We start from the raw sequence: 18,270 nt of genomic DNA, 5'->3' as shown, positions 1-18,270 counted from the left end.
GTGTTAGCCATAGCGTTAGCATGCTAACGCTACAAGCTAATGGTTGCGGTTAGCCTGCTCGTTTGGCACGGCTTGTGACGTCACAAGCCGTGCCAATTTTGAACAGCTCACCCAGAGACTGAAGGCAGGACACATTCAGAAACCGTATCTCACTCTAAACAGCATGGATGGATTTTTTTCAAAGTTTGTATGTGTGTGGAAGCACCAGAGACACAACATAACACCCCAAATCCCAGAAAAAGTGATTTTTTCATAATATGGGCACTTTAAACAGTTACGCAGCTTTTATTTAGACTCGGTTTGGAGTTAGCTTTTTCCTTTTTTTTAGGGTGGAGTTCAATTGCAAGTCATGTATTATTATTTGAATAATTTTGGTATAGGCTTAAAATATTTATACAGTTTTGTTTCTTTATATTTTCTGTTGGCAGCTAAACTTATACATATATGTATGAAGAGTAGAAGATAACACATTTATTCATCCTGAGGGAAACTGTTGTGCAGCACTTGCAGTACAGAGTAAATAATAGTGCAAATATAAAATATCAATAGGTGTAAGTATACAAAAATCAATATGCAGCTATTCAAAATAAAAAAATATACACAATATAAATGGCAGCAGAACAACATTTAATGAAACATTTTTAAGTTTTTTCACAACTCCTGCTGTAGGCTCGGCCAACGTACGGTAATACAGATGTTTTTGTGACATAAAAAGATAGTAGCTTTGTGTTTCACTCCTAGTACACATTCACACATTTGCATCTTGAGAGTCTAAAAAATATAATCTTTGGCATTTGCTACATGAGCTACAGTTCACTCCATTTTCTTCTCTTCTTACAGACAACTTCTTTGTAGATGATTACGCTCGCTTCTCGACTCTCGACACCAAAGAGAAGAGCACCGCTGTGGCCAACAGCATGAACTACATGACTAAGAAAGGTAAGGGTGTGCAAGACGGTCTCATATAATGGCTGGTCCAATAACAAAATGAACTGAATGGAAGAGAATACTTGTGGAGTTGGTTTTGTTGTTTCTAGTGAAGATAATTTAGTCAACTTCAAGCCTAAAATCTCTCTATATGTATTCTCCTTCTGTCCTCTCCTCCTCCTATTCATGTGTTTTTAAAATTCCCCTGCATCAGGGATGACCACCACCAACAGGCATGGTAATCACCCTTTTTCCTCCGCATTATTCCCTCCCCTTCTCACTTGTTCATTTGTTTCTGTTTTCCTGTGATCTACATTGCTGGCGGTGTTTAAATGTGTTTGTGAATCCACCACCTCTCTTCCATCTGTTTCATTTCTCAGAGGAAACAAATCACCAGTTACGCATGTGATTATTGTGTATCAAAGTCTGAAGTACTAATGTGTTGACATAACTGCTCACTAAGTTCTAACATGTTTTTTTTCCATCTTTAGGCCCCGATCAGACAGAGTAGAAAAAACTTTAATTCAAAGCGGCAATAAACGCCCAACCTCATTTAACTTCACAGCAAAATAACGGTTGGCTGAGGACAGCTGATTCGATGCTTGCCTAGCAAGAAAACCAAAAGATGCGACTGGTCTGATCAGGGTCTCCAACAAGAAAGGCAGTGCAGTGCACCTCGCGTTTTGCAACCTGCAAACGCGTTTTGTCTGATCACGGCCTTAGGAGAGCATGTGTCATTTGTTACAGCTGCATGGAGAATGAGATGAGATGATTTTTCGAGTAGATGCCACCCAGAATATATATACTTTTTCATGTTTTTTTCTTGCAGCCCAGTATGCTACCCACATAGATTTTTGCCCAGTTTACCAAACTTTCATCTTCACCGAAAACAAAATGGCTCGCCTCCTTTGCCCCATATGTTGACCTGTGTCGCGTCACCTCATTTACTTATTTTGACAGTCCCTGTTTCTTCCTTTGTGGTTGTCAGATGATGGCTACATCCGTCCTGTGACCTTCTGGGTGGTTGGAGACTTTGACAAGCCCTCGGGACGTCAGCTTCTTTATGACGCCATCAGACACATGGTACAAAATCTTTTTATTCCATCTCTTTGGGCTGGATCTTGATTCAATAGTGTTGTTTTATAGCATTTTATATCATGATGATATGAACACATTTTCTATAAAACATACTGTGCTTGTCCAAATTAATTATTTCAAGCAAATTGTATTTACAAACTAAAAAAAGAGTCCTTTAAAAGAATAGTTCAACATTATGGGAAATACGCATACAGTATTTAATTCTTGATAATGACAAAAACTAGAAACAGGGGAGACACCTAGTCTGGCTCTGTCCAAAGGCAACAAAATCCGCCTACCGGCACCTCTGAAGCTCACTAATTAACATGTAGGACCCTATTTTAATGATCTAAGCGCACGGCTTGAAGCACCTGGCGCAGGTGTGTTTAGGGCGTGTCCAAATCCACTTTTGCTAGTTTGACGGCGGAAAAAAGGGTCCGTGCGCCGGGTGCATGGTTCAAAAGGGTTGTACTTAGTGTCTTCATTAATTCATAGGTGTGTTTTGGGCGTAACATGCAATAAACCAATCAGAGTGTCATCTCCCATTCCCTTTAAAAGCCAGGCGTGTTTGTACTTTGGCGCATTGCTATTATGATGGCGGATTTGCACCGTAATATTTTTATTTGTAATGTACGCATTTTACTAATTTGCTGTTAAAATAACAATGAAATGCTGCACTATTGACTTTAGACCAGGTTTTTGTTGGTCAATGGCGCGATCACTTCCTGCTGCCTCAAGATAGCAACACGCCAAGAATGCACCTGAACACACCTCCCTGTAAGACCAGCATGCCCAAGCACAGATGGGCGCAGGTGCATTTGCTATTTAAACGGCGTGGCCGCTGGACAGGAAATTGACAACTGCGTCGGTCTTAAACCAGCAAAGACACTTGTGTCAGGCTTTGCGTTGCACCGGGTGCAAGATAGGGCCCGTAATGTCTCTTTTGTTTAACTGGAAAGTAAAAATGTCAAGTTGTGCTTCCTGGAGTCTCCAACCTCGCTGTGACGACTAGACTCCAGTAAGTTACTGCGACGTGCCAAGACGACAAGCTCATAAGCTGTTTCCAGTCTTTGTGCTAAGCTAAGCCAAACTAGATTCTGGATGTATCTTCATATTTATCTTAGAGATCTGATAGTGGTATCAACTTCTCATCTAACTCTTAGCAAGAAAACAAATGGAGTATTTCCTGAAATGTTGAGCGATTCCTATATTTTTAAGTTCTTGTTTATACGTGAAGAGTTTTGTCTAATGTAACCCAAAGCAATGAAACACAGTTCATTAATCATTTATTTGACTATTTTCTATGGGACTTACATACATTTTCCTTAAAATTGATGAAGGAAAATGTTCTTATTAGTATTGTGGTATTGATTTTACAGATTTGATCTAGTATCTTGTAGACTGTAGAGTAAAAGTTTCTATGTCTATGACTTTATTAAGAAAGGACCAGAATATCTCAAAGTGAGATTCTAATGTGGCATCATGTGTTCATTTTATTTATATTTTAATTAATTCATTTAATTAATATGTGTTTGGAAATATCAGCTGTTTTGTTATTCTGCTCTTAAAGCCGTGACAAATCCTTCAACATCACTTGCTCCACAACAGAAAACCAGCAACAATGTCCGACTGGGGATGATCAACAACCCGTCCGCCGCTCCGTCCGCTGAGATGAGCCGCCTGGCCAGAGCCATCTGGGCTGCCATGCAGACGCAATCTGCCAACAACGCCAAGAACTTCATCACCAAGTTGGCTAAAGAAGAGACCGCCGCGGCCCTGGAGATGGGAGTCGACATCGGGGAGTTCGCTGTCGGGGTGAGGGGGGACGGACGGGTTCACTCATCATTGTTCAGAATGATTGTTTCCGTCTGTTGTTGAAACATTTAACCCTATTTTACTCCTAATGTTCCCTTTTATCAGCTGCCTACAAGTTATCTATTTTTCCTTCAGGGAATGGATGTGTCATTGTTCAAGGATGCGTACGAGGGTCCCAAATTTGACTTCCTGCTCTCCCACGCTGCCTACTGCCGAGACGTGCTAAAACTAAAGAAAGGACAGAATGCCGTTATCAGCAACGGAAGAGTGAGTCACAATCTCGTTTCTTATTGTTTTAAGAACCTGCACTGAAAATACGGATACATCACGAACAAATATAGTTTGTATTTATGGATAAAATCTACCATTTTACCACAGCTACTGTAGCTATTCAATCAATACTGCCTTTCTTGTTTACAGATCATAGGTCCTCTGGAGGAGAAGGAGGTGTTTAACCAGGATGACTTCCTGCTTTTGGAGAGCATCATCCTGAAAACGTCCGGAGAACGAATCAAAAGCAAAGTCCAACAGTTTGGGATTGAGGAGGACAGGTATTTTATTTCCCTTCATCGCATCTGTACACTTTCACAAGGTTAAAATCTTTCGTAGATTCTGTAAAATAAAATGCAGGATTTCTCTCAGGGCCAGCGATCTTGTGATGAAGGTGGACGCTCTGCTCTCCTCTCAGCCCAAAGGAGAGGCCCGGGTAGAATATGACTTTGCAGATGACCGCTACAGGTAAAGTTGTAATACAAGCACATCATTTATACAAGCAAGCCTCCTTTACTCCGGGAGGGGAGACCCTCTCTAGCTTTCCTCCAGGGTAACACAATTTTTGCAATGTATGTCGTCATATTTTTTGAATTTTTGGTTCAATAAAATATTGGACCATCTTCACCAAATACTGTATAAAACGTTACCTTCAAACTTAATGAAAATACAGAATACATTTTTAAAATCAGTGTGTTCAACCCAGCAACAGCCTTGAAAATCTTGTTTGTGTTTAATTCGCTTCATCATTGATTTGCTGATTTTTTTGGCAGTGCTGTGAAGATCCGCCCAAAGGAGGGAGACGTGTACTTCGATGTTGTTGCCGTGGTGGATCCTGTAACCAGGGACGCACAAAAACTAGCTCCTCTCCTCTTGGTGGGTTGAAGGCCGTCCCTCGTTGGATTTGGTCTTTCTTACTGATTCGTCCAGTTGATTTATGTGGCCTCACTTTGAGCCTGTCCACGTTTTATTTCTTACCTGTCTTTCTCTCCCCTTCTCCACCTGCAGGTTTTGAAGCAGCTGGTAAACGTTAACTTACGGGTCTTCATGAACTGCCAATCCAAACTGTCAGAAATACCTCTCAAGAGGTGAGGACTGTCTCTGAAGCTTACATCCTAGCTATATCAATGTCAGTATATGTCCAATACCCTGGTGTTTCTGCTTTCTCTCGCTAGAAGTTTACCTTTTACCCTCAGAATGTGCTTATTGATATTTTACTTTAAATGAGGCACTGGATCCTTAAATATAATACTGTATAGTTCTGTACCAGCATTAGGATTTCAATTACAATTTGGTCCAACCATACTACAGATCTTTAAGCATCACTGTATGCGTAGAGCCTCAGTTATTTTTGGAAAAGCCAGAAATGTAAAATTTAGATTTAAAAAATATAATTGACAGGGCACACTCTCTAATTTAAACATGTTTTTTTCTGACTTATAGGGACATAATTAGAAGGTTTTTCTTGCTTAATTTTCATTTTTCTATTCACTCCCTATTACCACTAGAATTCAGTGTCGCATTAAGACCTTGTTTGCATTAAACTGTGGGGATTATTGTCCTCTTTCAGCAGGAAACAGGATCAGTTTAAAACCATTTAAAACCAGTTCGCAAAAATTTTCCAGAGCTTTCAAGCACTTCATACAATTTGCTCAGTTGTTGGATTTAAAATACTTAAATGTTTATGTGCAAATGTTTTATGAGGAAGAAAAATACACAGGACACTTTTGTTAGACCTCAAGGATACACACAATGTGTTTTATACTGAGTGTGAACATAACTTTTCTTTGTTTACAAGAAAACTCCACAGGGCACCTTTTAACTTTGATGCCTTAACATTTAAGCCAGTCTGTTGTTTTTTTTTTTGTTTTTTTTTTTAAATCTGATATTTTTCAGTTTCTTTATCTTTGCTGTTTTGGCTAAAGGCATGCAGCAAATGGCAGATTATGGCATGATGACTCCTCCACATGTTACAAGAGTCCCTGTGTTTTCTTCCAGTTTTTACCGTCATGTGTTGGAGCCGGAGGTGGCGTTCCAAGCTGATGGTAGTTTCTCTCCCGGCCCCATGGCCAGGTTCCTGGACATGCCTCAGTCTCCCCTCTTCACCCTGAACCTCAACACTCCCGAGAGCTGGATGGTGGAGTCTGTGCACACCCGCTACGATCTGGACAACATCTACCTGGAGGAGGTAAAGCAATATGTCTGTCTGGGTTCGATCAGGATCTATGGTTGTGAAATAAGTGTTTAAATTTAAATGAAGTGTTTCTCCGAAGTCTCTAAAGTCCGAAGTTATCACCCCACTTTGTCCTGCTCTCTGAATAAATGTTTTAATATTGGTCCAATGGTTTGGGTTGTAATGTGTGTCATCAGTCAGTGTTTAAATGCTGCCTGTCCCCCTTAGACTCAAACCAAACTGATATTGCACTATTTAAATGTCAGATGATTCAATTCACTGGATCTGTTTTTCATTTATTAGTCTAAGGGACTACTCTCACTAGTACTTTTTTATGTTTCAGATATTAAGGTTTAAATTGTGGTACACGATTAAACAAGTTGTACCAATTAAACACTGTTATACTACTTTGTATGTTGACATGTTGAGGGCCTTGCCTTTTTATAAGGTGAGATGCATAAATATCAGCACCCCAATAATTGTTGTATTTTCCCTCTAATTATAATCCTATTTAATTGTTTTTATTACTCGTTAAACTTTCTTTTATAATGTTGGCCCCTGTTGCACCCTCACAGATTTCTTCCATTTTTGCTTATGTGCTGAGGATTTTTATTTCTCTTCTTGAAAACCTTGGGTTTATTGGGAACCATTACTAGTGTGTGTGTTTGTAAATCCCCTTGCCTCTGTTATTGGGCTGCACAAAATGAACTTTATTTCTTTGGACTCCTGTGTCTGCAGGTGGAGAACATTGTAGCGGCAGAGTACGAGTTGGAGCACCTTTTGTTGGAAGGCCATTGTTTTGACGTCAGTTCAGGCCAGCCACCCCGTGGCCTCCAGTTCACCCTGGGAACTGCCTCCGAGCCCGTCATTATGGATACAATCGTCATGGCAAACCTGGTCAGTTACCGATGAGCCTCAGAACACCTTAGAGCAGAAAGTTGCCAGTTGGTATAGTTTGTTAATACTTTTTAATAGCTTATTATGTCCCTTTAATATTATACTCCCAAACACTGTAAATCTCGTGTGTTCTGCTCTGTAGGGTTACTTTCAGCTGAAAGCAAACCCAGGCGCCTGGATCCTGAAGATGAGGAAAGGACGCTCAGATGACATCTACAAGATTTACAGGTAAGAACATGGAGAATTGGCCATATTAGTTTTAAAGTTAAGTCTCTTGGATCTACAAACTGGCTGTAAACTTTGAGTTTCTTTAATCTTTTTTTTTCTTCTGTTGCAGCCATGAAGGCACAGACTCTCCAGCAGAGTCTGATGACATTATAGTGGTGCTGAACAACTTCAAGAGCAGGATCATTAAAGTCAAGGTGAGTTTACCTGGGATGAAGTGATGACTGCCTGGCACAATAGGAAACGGTGTTGAGAATGTGCCCTTTCACTCCGTTAGATTTTATTTTTGTCCCCAAATAAATAAAAACCAAATGCAGGAAGGTTAGTGGCAACATTTTCAGTTTTCTCAGTCTGACTGGGTTCTCATGAATTTAAATGAGTAGAAGAAACTGTTTTTTAAACTGTGTTTTTTTTTGAGTAATGCAGAACATATACACTGTATATATTTCAGTATGTACAGTGGGGCTCGAAAGTTTGGGCACCCCAGGTAAAAATTTGTATTAATGTGCATAAAGAAGCCAAGAAAAGATGGAAAAATCTCCAAAAGGCATCAAATGACAGATTAGACTTCTTATAATATGTCAAAAAAAGTCAGATTTTATTTCCATTATTTACACTTTCAAAATAACAGAAAACAAAAAAATGGCGTCTGCAAAAGTTTGGGCACCCTGCAGAGTTAATACCTTGTACTGCCCCCTTTGGCAAGTATCACAGCTTGTAAACGCTTTTTGTAGCCAGCCAAGAGTCTTTCAATTCTTGTTTGAGGTATCTTCGCCCATTCTTCCTTACAAAAGTCTTCCAGTTCTTTGAGATTTCTGGGCTGTCTGTCACGCACTGCTCTATTAAGGTCTATCCATAGATTTTCAATTATGTTGAGGTCAGGAGATTGTGAAGGCCATGGCAAAACCTTCAGTTTACGCCTCTTGATGTAATCCAACGTGGATTTTGAGGTGTGTTTAGGATCATTATCCATTTGTAGAAGCCAGTCTCTCTTTAACTTCAGCTTTTTCACAGATGGCTTCAAGTTAGCGTCCAAAATTTGCTGAAATTTTATTGAATCCATTTTTCCTTCTACTCGTGAAATGTTCCCTGTGCCACTGGCTGCAATACAACCCCAAAGCATGCTTGATCCACCCCCATGCTTAACAGTTGGACAGAGGTTCTTTTCATTAAATTCTGTGCCCTTTCTTCTCCAAACGTACATTGCTCATTCCGGCCAAAAAGTTCTATTTTAACCTCATCGGTCCACAGAATCAGGCTTGTCTATATGTTCATTTGCAAACTTCAAACGCTGATTTTTGTGGTGAGGACGTAGAAGAGGTTTTCTTCTGATGACCATATATATATGGTAGATATATAGATAAGACCATATTTGTACAAGTATCTCTTTATAGTGGAATGGTGTACCACAACTCCAGTGTCTGCCAGATCTTTCTGGATGGATCGTGCAGTCAAACGTGGGTTTTGACTTGCTTTTCTCACAATCCTGTGAGCTGTTCTGTCTGATATTTTTCTTGGTCTTCCAGATCTTGCTTTAACTTCCACTGTTCCTGATGACTGCCATTTCTTAATTACATTCCGAACAGAGGATATTGGCATCTGAAAACGTTTTGCTATCTTCTTATAGCCTTCTCCTGCTTTGTGAGCATCAACTATTTTCAGTTTCAGTTTTCTAGACAACTGCTTAGAAGAACCCATGGTGCTGATTGTTGGGGCAATGTCAGATGAGTCTGGGCATTTAAAACCTTTGAGATTGACATCACCTGGTCTTTCCAGACAATGATTGAGAACAATCCATGACACTGTCAGGTCTCAGCTTTCCAAAGGGGGCGGTGCATGCTATAAACTCTGCAGGGTGCCCAAACTTTTGCAGACGCCATTTTTTTGTTTTCTGTTATTTTGAAAGTGTAAATGATGGAAATAAAATCTAACTTTTTTTGACATATTATAAGAATGTCTAATCTGTCATTTGATGCCTTTTTGGAGATTTTTCCATCTTTTCTTGGCTTCTTTATGCACATTAATACAAATTTTTACCTGGGGTGCCCAAACTTTCGAGCCCCACTGTACATAAATTACATGGGTAAAATTATACATTTCATTGGGAAATTTACATATCATAGACGTGGCAACATGTAGACACAATACATTCTTAGAACGGCTCTAGGATATAGAGGACTGAATCCGAATTAATTAAAATGAATAAGGAAATAAATATACAAGTAAAATACACAAAATAAATTTAGAAAAAAATAAATTAATAGACAAAGGCACAAAGATACACAATAAACTTAAATCCAAATGTTTTTATCTTCAAACTCACTTCAACATTAACGGTTCCCCGTGGAGCTTTCTTGTGTTTACATTCGGTTATACTCAGCAAAACGCATTGTGTCGTATTGTGCATTGACGCATTGTGCGCCTTGACGTCTAAAAGTTTGAAACCTGCATTGTTTAAATTTGTGTTTTTCTAGCTTGCAGTCCTCTTTTTCCCTACTTTTGTTGCCACATTGGTGTGTTTCTTGGAACATTACCGCCACCCGTAAATCAGTGGAATAGTGTAATAACAATTATAACTTAAAACACATCTTGTTTAATTTCAGCCTAGCATTTAGCAACATATTCTACTATATATATATATATATATATATATATATATATATATATATATATTTTTTTTTTTTTTATATATATATATTTATATTTTTATATATATTTTTATATATTTTTATATATATATATATATATATATTTATTTATTTATTTATTTATTGTACTATTTCAGTAGCAAAGGTGGGAATTATTGAGAAGTATGGCATTAGCAGTCAGAACAGTTGCCATATGTTGACATATATCAGCCAAATGCAAAATCAGGGACACACAGAAGGTCTTAACTGATTTCTAGATTCATTTCTAGATATTTTTTTGTGCATTTTATTTATTTATTTACAAATTAGATGGGTTGGGTCCTCCATATAATCCAAGCTAGATAAGATATTGATTTGCTATGTAAAATGGTTTGATAATATGATTTAATACAGGTTGTTCAACTAACAAAATTGCATGTTGATCAGGTCCAGAAGAAACCAGACAAGTTCAATGAGGAGCTGCTGAGTGACGCGACCGAGGAAAACGACGCTGGCTTCTGGAAATCTCTGGCCAGGTACAGCTTTGATTCAAAATTAGCAGTGACAACAAACCTATTACAAAAATGAGTCAATTAGTCAATCGACAACATGAATCAATAACAATTTTAGTAAGGGTTTAAGTCGTTTAGTGCGTAACTTTCTGATATTAATGAATTTCCGTTACATTTAAGCCATTGCCAAATGAGTTGCTACAAAGCTAATTAAGACCGATTAAGATCTGTTTTACATCATTGAAAAGTGAACATCTTTGGATTTTGAACTGTTTTTCTGACAGTGAGAGAATTTACTGAAACAGTAATTAATCAATAATGAACATAATTGAGGTGAGGTACCTTAACAATAGTTTTGCACCGTCAGTACATTATGTGCAAAGATTTGTTAATTTTAACCTGCAAGTACCTGGATGACAAACAAATGTGATAAATCTATTTTGTGTGTATTTTTCTTAATTTTAATTTGTAAACTTGTCAAAAAAAAACTTTTTGTGCTTTGTGTTTCAGAGGGTTCACAGGTGGAGGAAAGCCAGAGGAGCTAAAGCAGGAGAAGGACGACGTGATCAACATCTTCTCTGTGGCCTCGGGGCACCTGTATGAGCGCTTCCTCAGGTGAGCCTCAGAGATGTGACCAGGCAAAGAAAAGGGGATTGTTGTATCATCCAAAAGCCTTAAAAACTAACATCCCTTTTTCTTATGTGTACAGAGACTTTGATTTAAGTACCTTTGTTCTCTCAGCCCTGTTGCCAATCTTTTCATTCTTCCTCCCCTCTCAGGATTATGATGCTGTCAGTTCTCAAAAACACCAAAACCCCCGTCAAGTTCTGGTTTCTCAAGAACTATCTGTCCCCAACGTTCAAGGTAGGATTTTTACTTTTGAAAAATCAGCTGGCATCTCATCATTGATGTTGAGATTTTCTCCGAGGGCTGCAGCTTTTCTTCTCTGTCCGTCAATAATGTGAGCTTCAAACACAAGTTCTGAAAACCAAGATGAATCATACAGCAGGGATGAGATTTTTACTCCTTACCCATAGAAGGAAATCTCCTGATGAATGAGAAGACTTCAGTGCTTCTCTTGGGCTGTTCATCATTATCAGTCCTGTTTTTATGACTGTTTTCACTCTGGTTTTAGTGAGTTAGTTAGTTAAGCCTCATTATCCTGTAATACACTGTATTTTCTGACTTTTTTTATTTTCAGTCAAAGATAAGATTGTTGTTGTAACTCAGAATCACACGCAGCCCATCTCCATATTTAACTCCATAGTAGCTCCAGATTGGCATTGCTCATAATTTTTTATATATATGTATACTATAGTAAGACTAAAGCCAGACTGAATTAAGGCTTGATTTAAGCTTTTAAGGTTGTTGTTGTTTTTCTGTGATCAGTCTTTTTAACTTCCCAGGGCACCTTAGAGTTCCCTGGATTTACTTCTGTATTTGTGGAACTGATTGAGCACCCAGCCTGTGCAGTCTTTTTACATAACAAAATAATCTGAAGACATTTCAAACAAAAAGCCAGCAAAAATCAACACAATAGTGTCATTCTCAAAATGTTTTAAGGTTTTTATCAAATTGCCCATTTATCAATCAATGTCTTTTAGCCTGTTATGTATGACTCCATTGCCTCTCGTATTTCTAGCACACGGTGACAGGCATGTTTTGTGTGTGACCCTGTTGCAGGAGTTCATCCCCCACATGGCGAAGCAGTATGGTTTCCAGTATGAGCTGGTCCAGTACAAGTGGCCTCGCTGGTTACACCAACAGACCGAGAAGCAGAGGATCATCTGGGGCTACAAGATCCTGTTCCTGGACGTGCTGTTTCCTCTCGCTGTCGACAAGATCCTGTTCGTAGACGCTGACCAGGTTAGCTCACACATAGCTGTACAAACACTGTTATTCATCCTGCAACTATTTGTTCCTTTCTACTGTTCAGATTGTAAGCTGATGATATAAAAGCAACTAGATGAATAAACTGATAGCTGACTCAGATACCTCTATGAAAACAATGTCCATGGGGTATGATTTCCTTCGTTGGGACTTAAATCATTAAAAAGTTGATTTTTAAACAAATATAAACAATGTTATACTGTCTCATGTAATCTAATACTAATATAGTTTTACCAACAGTGCTCTAGAGCTTAAGCTATTAGTCAGTTGGTGGATCAACAAAATTGCAACAATTCTGATTCATTTTATGAGCAAAAAATGCCAAATATTCACTGGTACCAACTTCTCAAATGTAAATGTTTGGTGGTTTTGTTAGTGTTCTATAGTAGTAAATTGAATATATATTTCGACTTTGGATTTTAGACGTTGTCTTGCCCTATTTTCTAAAATATGTATGGACAATCAATCAAGAAACAGATTAACTGTTGATGACGAGAAGAGTCACCTGTATTGTTTACTCTCCTTCAGATTGTGCGAACAGACCTGAAGGAGCTGCGGGACTTCGACCTGGAGGGAGCTCCATACGGTTATACTCCGTTCTGCGAGAGCCGGAAGGAGATGGATGGCTACCGCTTCTGGAAGTCCGGCTACTGGGCGAGCCACCTCGCCGGACGCAGATACCACATCAGGTATACACACTCGGCTTGTAGCAGTTGCCCTCAAACACACTCACATACACAGACATGCTCTCACGCTCTTTTTCAATACATTTTTCATACTTTCCTGCATATTTCATGCGTTACCCTTGTTTATCCCCTGTAGTGCCCTGTATGTGGTCGACCTGAAGAAGTTCAGGAAAATAGCTGCAGGAGACCGACTCAGAGGACAGTACCAAGGGCTCAGCCAGGACCCCAACAGCCTTTCCAACCTCGACCAGGTCTGTCTTTTCATTGTCTGTCCACATTTGCCTTTTTAACGTGCGTTTGGAATCTGATTCTAAAGACTGAGACAGTTTTTTTAAAAGACCTATTTTGCTGCCAACCATTTTCCAAAGCATGTTTTTAGATGTCAGTTTCCATTAATTTTAGTGCTTTATGAAATTGGAAAACAGGGAAAGTGTTCCCTGTTGTGTTCAAGGAAGCTCTGTAATCTGAGAGTTGGTTGTTAATCAACAGACTTCTTATAATGTGAGAAAAGACTAATTTCACAATGTCAGTTTGCTAATTGTTTTCTTCTCTGCTCATGTTTTTATGACAACATACCGTGAATGCAACGCTGTTCAGCAGCCGACTTTCACATCTTAGATTTTCTAATTTCCTTAAACTCATTAACAAGGAGAGCTTTCACCACAGTTACAAAACATAAGGGCAGCAGACTGAGAGTGGGGCATGTTAATTAAGCAGATGCTTTCTTCCGATGCTTGGCTGCACATTATAGATCAACCTTTTATATCATCATTTTTAACGGTTTGAAAAAGCTGACTTTAAAGAATCTAAAGCTTTAACGTTCTGTGTCCTGGTTTAATTTAACCAAAGAGGTAACCTTAACAACTGTTTCAATTAAGTTCTTTTTGTGAAATCCCTGTGAGAGTTTCTGTCCCGGCATCCATCATTGGTCTCATTGTCTGTCATTTTTTTTTAGGATCTGCCCAACAACATGATCCACCAGGTGCCCATCAAGTCTCTGCCTCAGGAGTGGCTGTGGTGCGAGACGTGGTGTGACGACAGCACCAAGAGGAGCGCCAAGACGATAGACCTGGTAACAGCAGTTTGTCTGTGTGTAGACGTCAGGGATAGGGTCAGGACAAAATGCTTAAAAATAACAAAGTGTCATAGACCTATAGCCCCCTGCACAGTTCAGCAGTGGTAGAGGAATGAAGGGAATGCCATGCCTCCTAACAGCCACTAGAGGGCAGACAGGCTCACTGAGAGGAAGTAATTGACTGAGTGCTGAGTCTGTGAATGAGTTTATTTTTGGATAAATGAAGTGACTTGCAAAAAAAAAACCTAAGATAAAAAATAATTCCAAAGGCTTATGAAGGGTTTGGATCTGGGTAAATTATGTTTGATACTCTGAAAAGTGTTACATTCTTAGTAGAAAATCTAATAATTGGAGCAGAAGAGTAAGAGTTATTTTCTTCTTTTTTTTTTTAAACACAAAGCGGTGTAACAGTGGGCGATTTTTTTCAGCCCCTTAACCCTTAAATCTGCCGTGTTCACACAAGAAAAAACTGAAGAAAGCTGATCTCTCTTATTAATTTGGTGTTTTTTTGTGTTCACTCACAGAATTTGAGAGTTAGAATTTTCCACACCATCACCACAGATACAAAACTGTCAACTTTAACTTAATTCTTTAAAGATATGTAAAACAAATAAACTAAAATCCACCACACACGGTCACATGGAACAATTTAAATCAAGTGACAACAGAATATAAAACCTAGAGTACACCCTGCTACCATCATCTAACCCATGTCTCCTCATTAGCCTTGAGCAGTTTGATGGTGTTGTGGTTAGACATGAGGCCTGTACTACGAATCAAGATCAACATGCCCTGGATTTCTTTCAGTTACCCGGTTTCACCAAACCTAACAACCGCGGTCCCGCATAAGCTGTGTCACGACGGTGGTTAACTAGTTCAATCAACCCAGGGCTTCCCAATCCAGCGGCGCGCACGTTCACATAAAAGAGGCGGTGTTTGCACAGTACGACCAATCGCAAACATCTACCAGAGTCGCATATTTTACATAAGAAGAGCAAACTATAATTCTACGTAAACATGATGAACACATAGACACGGTTTTGCAGGCAATACAGTCGCTGCTTCCTAAAACAGGAGGAAAGCCGGCAAAAAAAATAGCCGACGCTGTAGATGCATAAATCACAACGTGTATCAATATCACTTCCCCATCAGTCAGGCACTAGATCTAACCATAATTACACTTGTCCTTTCCATAAACTGCCGTTGCTTTAGCCTATTATTTCAGTTGCAACCCTGGCAGTGGTAAGCGATCGTGAGATCAAATAAAAAAATATAATACGTAATTCCCTCCACTGAAAATCTATATCTTTCATAAAGAAATACCCATCAGGGAACTCTCTCTCTCTCTCTCTCTCTCTCTCTCTCTCTCTCTCTCTCTCTCTCTCTCTCTCTCTCTCTCTCTCTCTCCTCTCTCTCTCTCTTCTCTCTCTCTCTCTCTCTCTCTCTCTCCGTCACTCTCTCTCTCTCTCTCTCTATCTCTCTCTCTCTCTCTCTCTCTCTCTCTCTCTCTCTCTCTCTCTCTCTCTCTCTCTCTCTCTCTCTCTCTCTCTCTCTCTCTCTCTCTCTCTCTCTCTCTCTCTCTCAGCAGTGACGCTGTTATCAATTGCGTATTGATTGGTCAGTAGGCGGTGCTGTTACACCGGTTGATCTCTAATCTCCAACATAACCTGCTCCCAAGCAGGTTAGGTGTTCAGCATGAGTTACCGCGGCGATTGAACCCGGTAACAATTGCTCCACCGTCGTGATACAGAAACCCCTGGGTTGAACCTGAAGTTACCTCGTTAACGCCAAATCTTGCTTCGTAGTACAGGCCTCTGGACCTGTCCTGAGGGGAACAGCTCAAACTTTAGCTTTGGAAATTGTTCCCACTTAGTAAATGTGAGACAGGCCAGGCAGTAAGAACACCAATGATCTCTTTAAATGACCACTTTAACAAGTTCTTGTCACCTGTTGAGAGATCGCCAGAGCAAGTAATAATGTGGCTCCTTTTTCCTGATCTCAGTGTAACAACCCTATGACCAAGGAACCCAAGCTGCAGGCTGCGGTGAGGATCGTGGCCGAGTGGACCGATTATGACCAGGAGATCAAACGGCTGCAGACCAGAGTCCAGGAGAGAGTAAACCACACAAAAAAAACGCAAGGCACAGGTACTTAAACTCACAACCGACTAGATTGCAAGTCCAGTATATGCTTAAAAATCTGCCTCTCTAACCTGAACATATTCATCAACTTAACTCGTTTTTGTCATCTTTTTTTTTTTTTTTCTTCTTCTTCTTTGTCAGATGTTCACACAGAGTTGTGAGGATGCTGCAGTGGCTGTGATGAGGCAGTGAACTGGACTCTGTTTAAAGAGTTTAAAGAGACTTCTCATCTGCCTTGGGGACTGCTGACACACTGACCAGTGCTAAATGGTTGAAACTATTTTTTTTTTTTTTTTTTTTTATAATGTGTAAAGGGGAGTTAAAGTGGTCAGGTGTAAGAGGTTTTTCTGTCCATGTGTGCAAGTGGTGAGAATGTATTTTGTGAAGTGAATCATTAATATTACTTATTTTCTTTTTTATTTCCCCTGTAATAGATGTCATTCTGTAAGTTTGCACTGATTGGGATTTTGGTTTGGGCTGTGGTTCAAGCACAAAGGGAGGACTGCTGGTTAACTTGGGTTTGGGTTTTGATCTCTGACAAATCAAACATTTAGTGTTTGGAGGGGTTTCTGTTCACTCAGGAACACAACTCAAGCTGTTAGGCTAGGCTCTAAATTGGTAAAGGGTACAGTTAGATATGTTTACACTTCTATTTTACAGAGTCCATATGAAGTAAACAATCATTGAATTTGCCAATGTTTACACCTTAATACTAGGGCTGGGCAATATGTTGGAAGTCAATATCATGACATTAATAAGGTTTTTTAAATTGATATGGCATATTATTGCAAAACCACAGAGCAGATAAACAAACTGGTGTCCAATGCAGTGAACTATGATCCCCATTATTCATTACATCAGCTTAAACTCATACTGTTCACCCTGAATAATGAATTTGGGTGGAATATTTTTTTAAGATATTACATTTATACCCAGCCCCACTTGAGACTTGCTAAAATAAAATACTAGATAAGTCTGGAAATTCGGTTCATATCTACATATACAGTATGTATTATTTTGTACAGTGGTGGATCCACTGGCTTGTGCAGGTTGCAGCATAAAGTACAAACGACGAGAGTTTGTGGGAAGAGCAGCCATGACAGTTCAGCTTAAAAATATTGGATTTTCTGTTTCTTGGTAATATCCATGGATTTGTCATTATCATTCTGTTTCGGCTGTCAGTTTTTGTTAAATAAAATTCCCCAATTAAGAAGTGGTCCAGTGTATTGTCACTGTTTCGTGCATGTTTTCAGGTATTTGCTTAGATAGTATTTGGCTTAAGATATTTAGTTACAAAAGTAAGAAAAATGTAAAGAAAGTATGTCATAACAAATTCACAAAAATGTCATACTGTAGTATAGTATGTCATAAAAGTCAGAAAAATATTTTTTTTAAAAACTCAGTATAGAAAGTCATAAAAGGTATAGTGTGTCATAAAAAAGTCACAGTATAATATGTCATAAAAAGTCTTAAATATGTCAAAATATAATATACTGTCATAAAAAGCCATAGTATAGTTTGGCATAAAAAAAGTTAGAAAAATAAGTATGAAAAGGTCATAGTATAGTATGTCAGAAAAATAAAAAAGTCATAGGATAGTATGTCACACAATGTCATAGTAAGTCATAAAAAAGGTAGAAAAATATTAAAAAGTCATAGCACAGGTATGTCATAAAAAGGTAGGAAAATATTAAAAGTGTCATAGTATACTAGGTCATAAAGTCATACAAAGTCACAAAAATGTCAAAGTATAGTATGCCAAGAAAACTTATAGTATGTCATAAAAAGTAAAAAATGTCAGTATAGTATAACATGAAATTCATATTATAGTATAAAATGTCAAACATGTCATAGTATGGTTTAAAAAGTCATAGTATATATATAGTATGTCAGAAAAAAGTCAAATGTCATGAAAAAGTCATAGTAAAGTATATCATACAATTTTTATTTCATTA

The 18,270-nt window shown here is 38.7% G+C and overlaps 1 protein-coding gene and 1 long non-coding RNA gene across 5 annotated transcripts in view; one reads left to right on the top strand and one right to left on the bottom strand.

Moving 5' to 3' along the window:
* The window catches only part of uggt1 (UDP-glucose glycoprotein glucosyltransferase 1), a 35,625-nt gene extending 18,084 nt beyond the window's left edge, over positions 1 to 17,541 (top strand). Inside the window, exons 20-41 of one of the 4 annotated variants that reach the window (XM_031309936.2) lie at positions 841 to 939; positions 1,142 to 1,165; positions 1,916 to 2,010; positions 3,613 to 3,819; positions 3,955 to 4,086; positions 4,240 to 4,370; positions 4,462 to 4,557; positions 4,863 to 4,965; positions 5,098 to 5,177; positions 6,088 to 6,277; positions 7,001 to 7,159; positions 7,302 to 7,387; positions 7,497 to 7,581; positions 10,459 to 10,547; positions 11,034 to 11,138; positions 11,303 to 11,387; positions 12,207 to 12,389; positions 12,942 to 13,102; positions 13,236 to 13,350; positions 14,055 to 14,171; positions 16,177 to 16,321; positions 16,457 to 17,541. In XM_031309936.2, the coding sequence (XP_031165796.1) occupies positions 841 to 939; positions 1,142 to 1,165; positions 1,916 to 2,010; positions 3,613 to 3,819; positions 3,955 to 4,086; positions 4,240 to 4,370; positions 4,462 to 4,557; positions 4,863 to 4,965; positions 5,098 to 5,177; positions 6,088 to 6,277; positions 7,001 to 7,159; positions 7,302 to 7,387; positions 7,497 to 7,581; positions 10,459 to 10,547; positions 11,034 to 11,138; positions 11,303 to 11,387; positions 12,207 to 12,389; positions 12,942 to 13,102; positions 13,236 to 13,350; positions 14,055 to 14,171; positions 16,177 to 16,321; positions 16,457 to 16,476 (2,507 nt within the window). In that variant the 3' untranslated portion in view covers positions 16,477 to 17,541. Of the gene's footprint in view, positions 1 to 840; positions 940 to 1,141; positions 1,166 to 1,915; positions 2,011 to 3,612; positions 3,820 to 3,954; positions 4,087 to 4,239; positions 4,371 to 4,449; positions 4,558 to 4,862; positions 4,966 to 5,097; positions 5,178 to 6,087; positions 6,278 to 7,000; positions 7,160 to 7,301; positions 7,388 to 7,496; positions 7,582 to 10,458; positions 10,548 to 11,033; positions 11,139 to 11,302; positions 11,388 to 12,206; positions 12,390 to 12,941; positions 13,103 to 13,235; positions 13,351 to 14,054; positions 14,172 to 16,176; positions 16,322 to 16,456 lie in introns of all 4 variants that reach the window. The other 3 variants (XM_031309935.2, XM_031309939.2, XM_031309937.2) reach the window with 3 other exon arrangements.
* Positions 4,675 to 5,417, bottom strand: LOC116057463. Its single transcript, XR_004106824.2, has 2 exons — positions 5,092 to 5,417; positions 4,675 to 4,959 (listed from the first exon to the last, which is right to left on the bottom strand). It is a non-coding gene; the product is annotated as an uncharacterized LOC116057463 (long non-coding RNA).
* Positions 17,542 to 18,270: the final 729 nt, after the last annotated feature.

Source organism: Sander lucioperca, chromosome 18, assembly GCF_008315115.2.
Source record: "Sander lucioperca isolate FBNREF2018 chromosome 18, SLUC_FBN_1.2, whole genome shotgun sequence".
In the NCBI taxonomy this organism is placed as follows: Eukaryota; Metazoa; Chordata; class Actinopteri; order Perciformes; family Percidae; genus Sander; species Sander lucioperca.
This window is presented reverse-complemented; position numbering and strand designations above follow the sequence as displayed.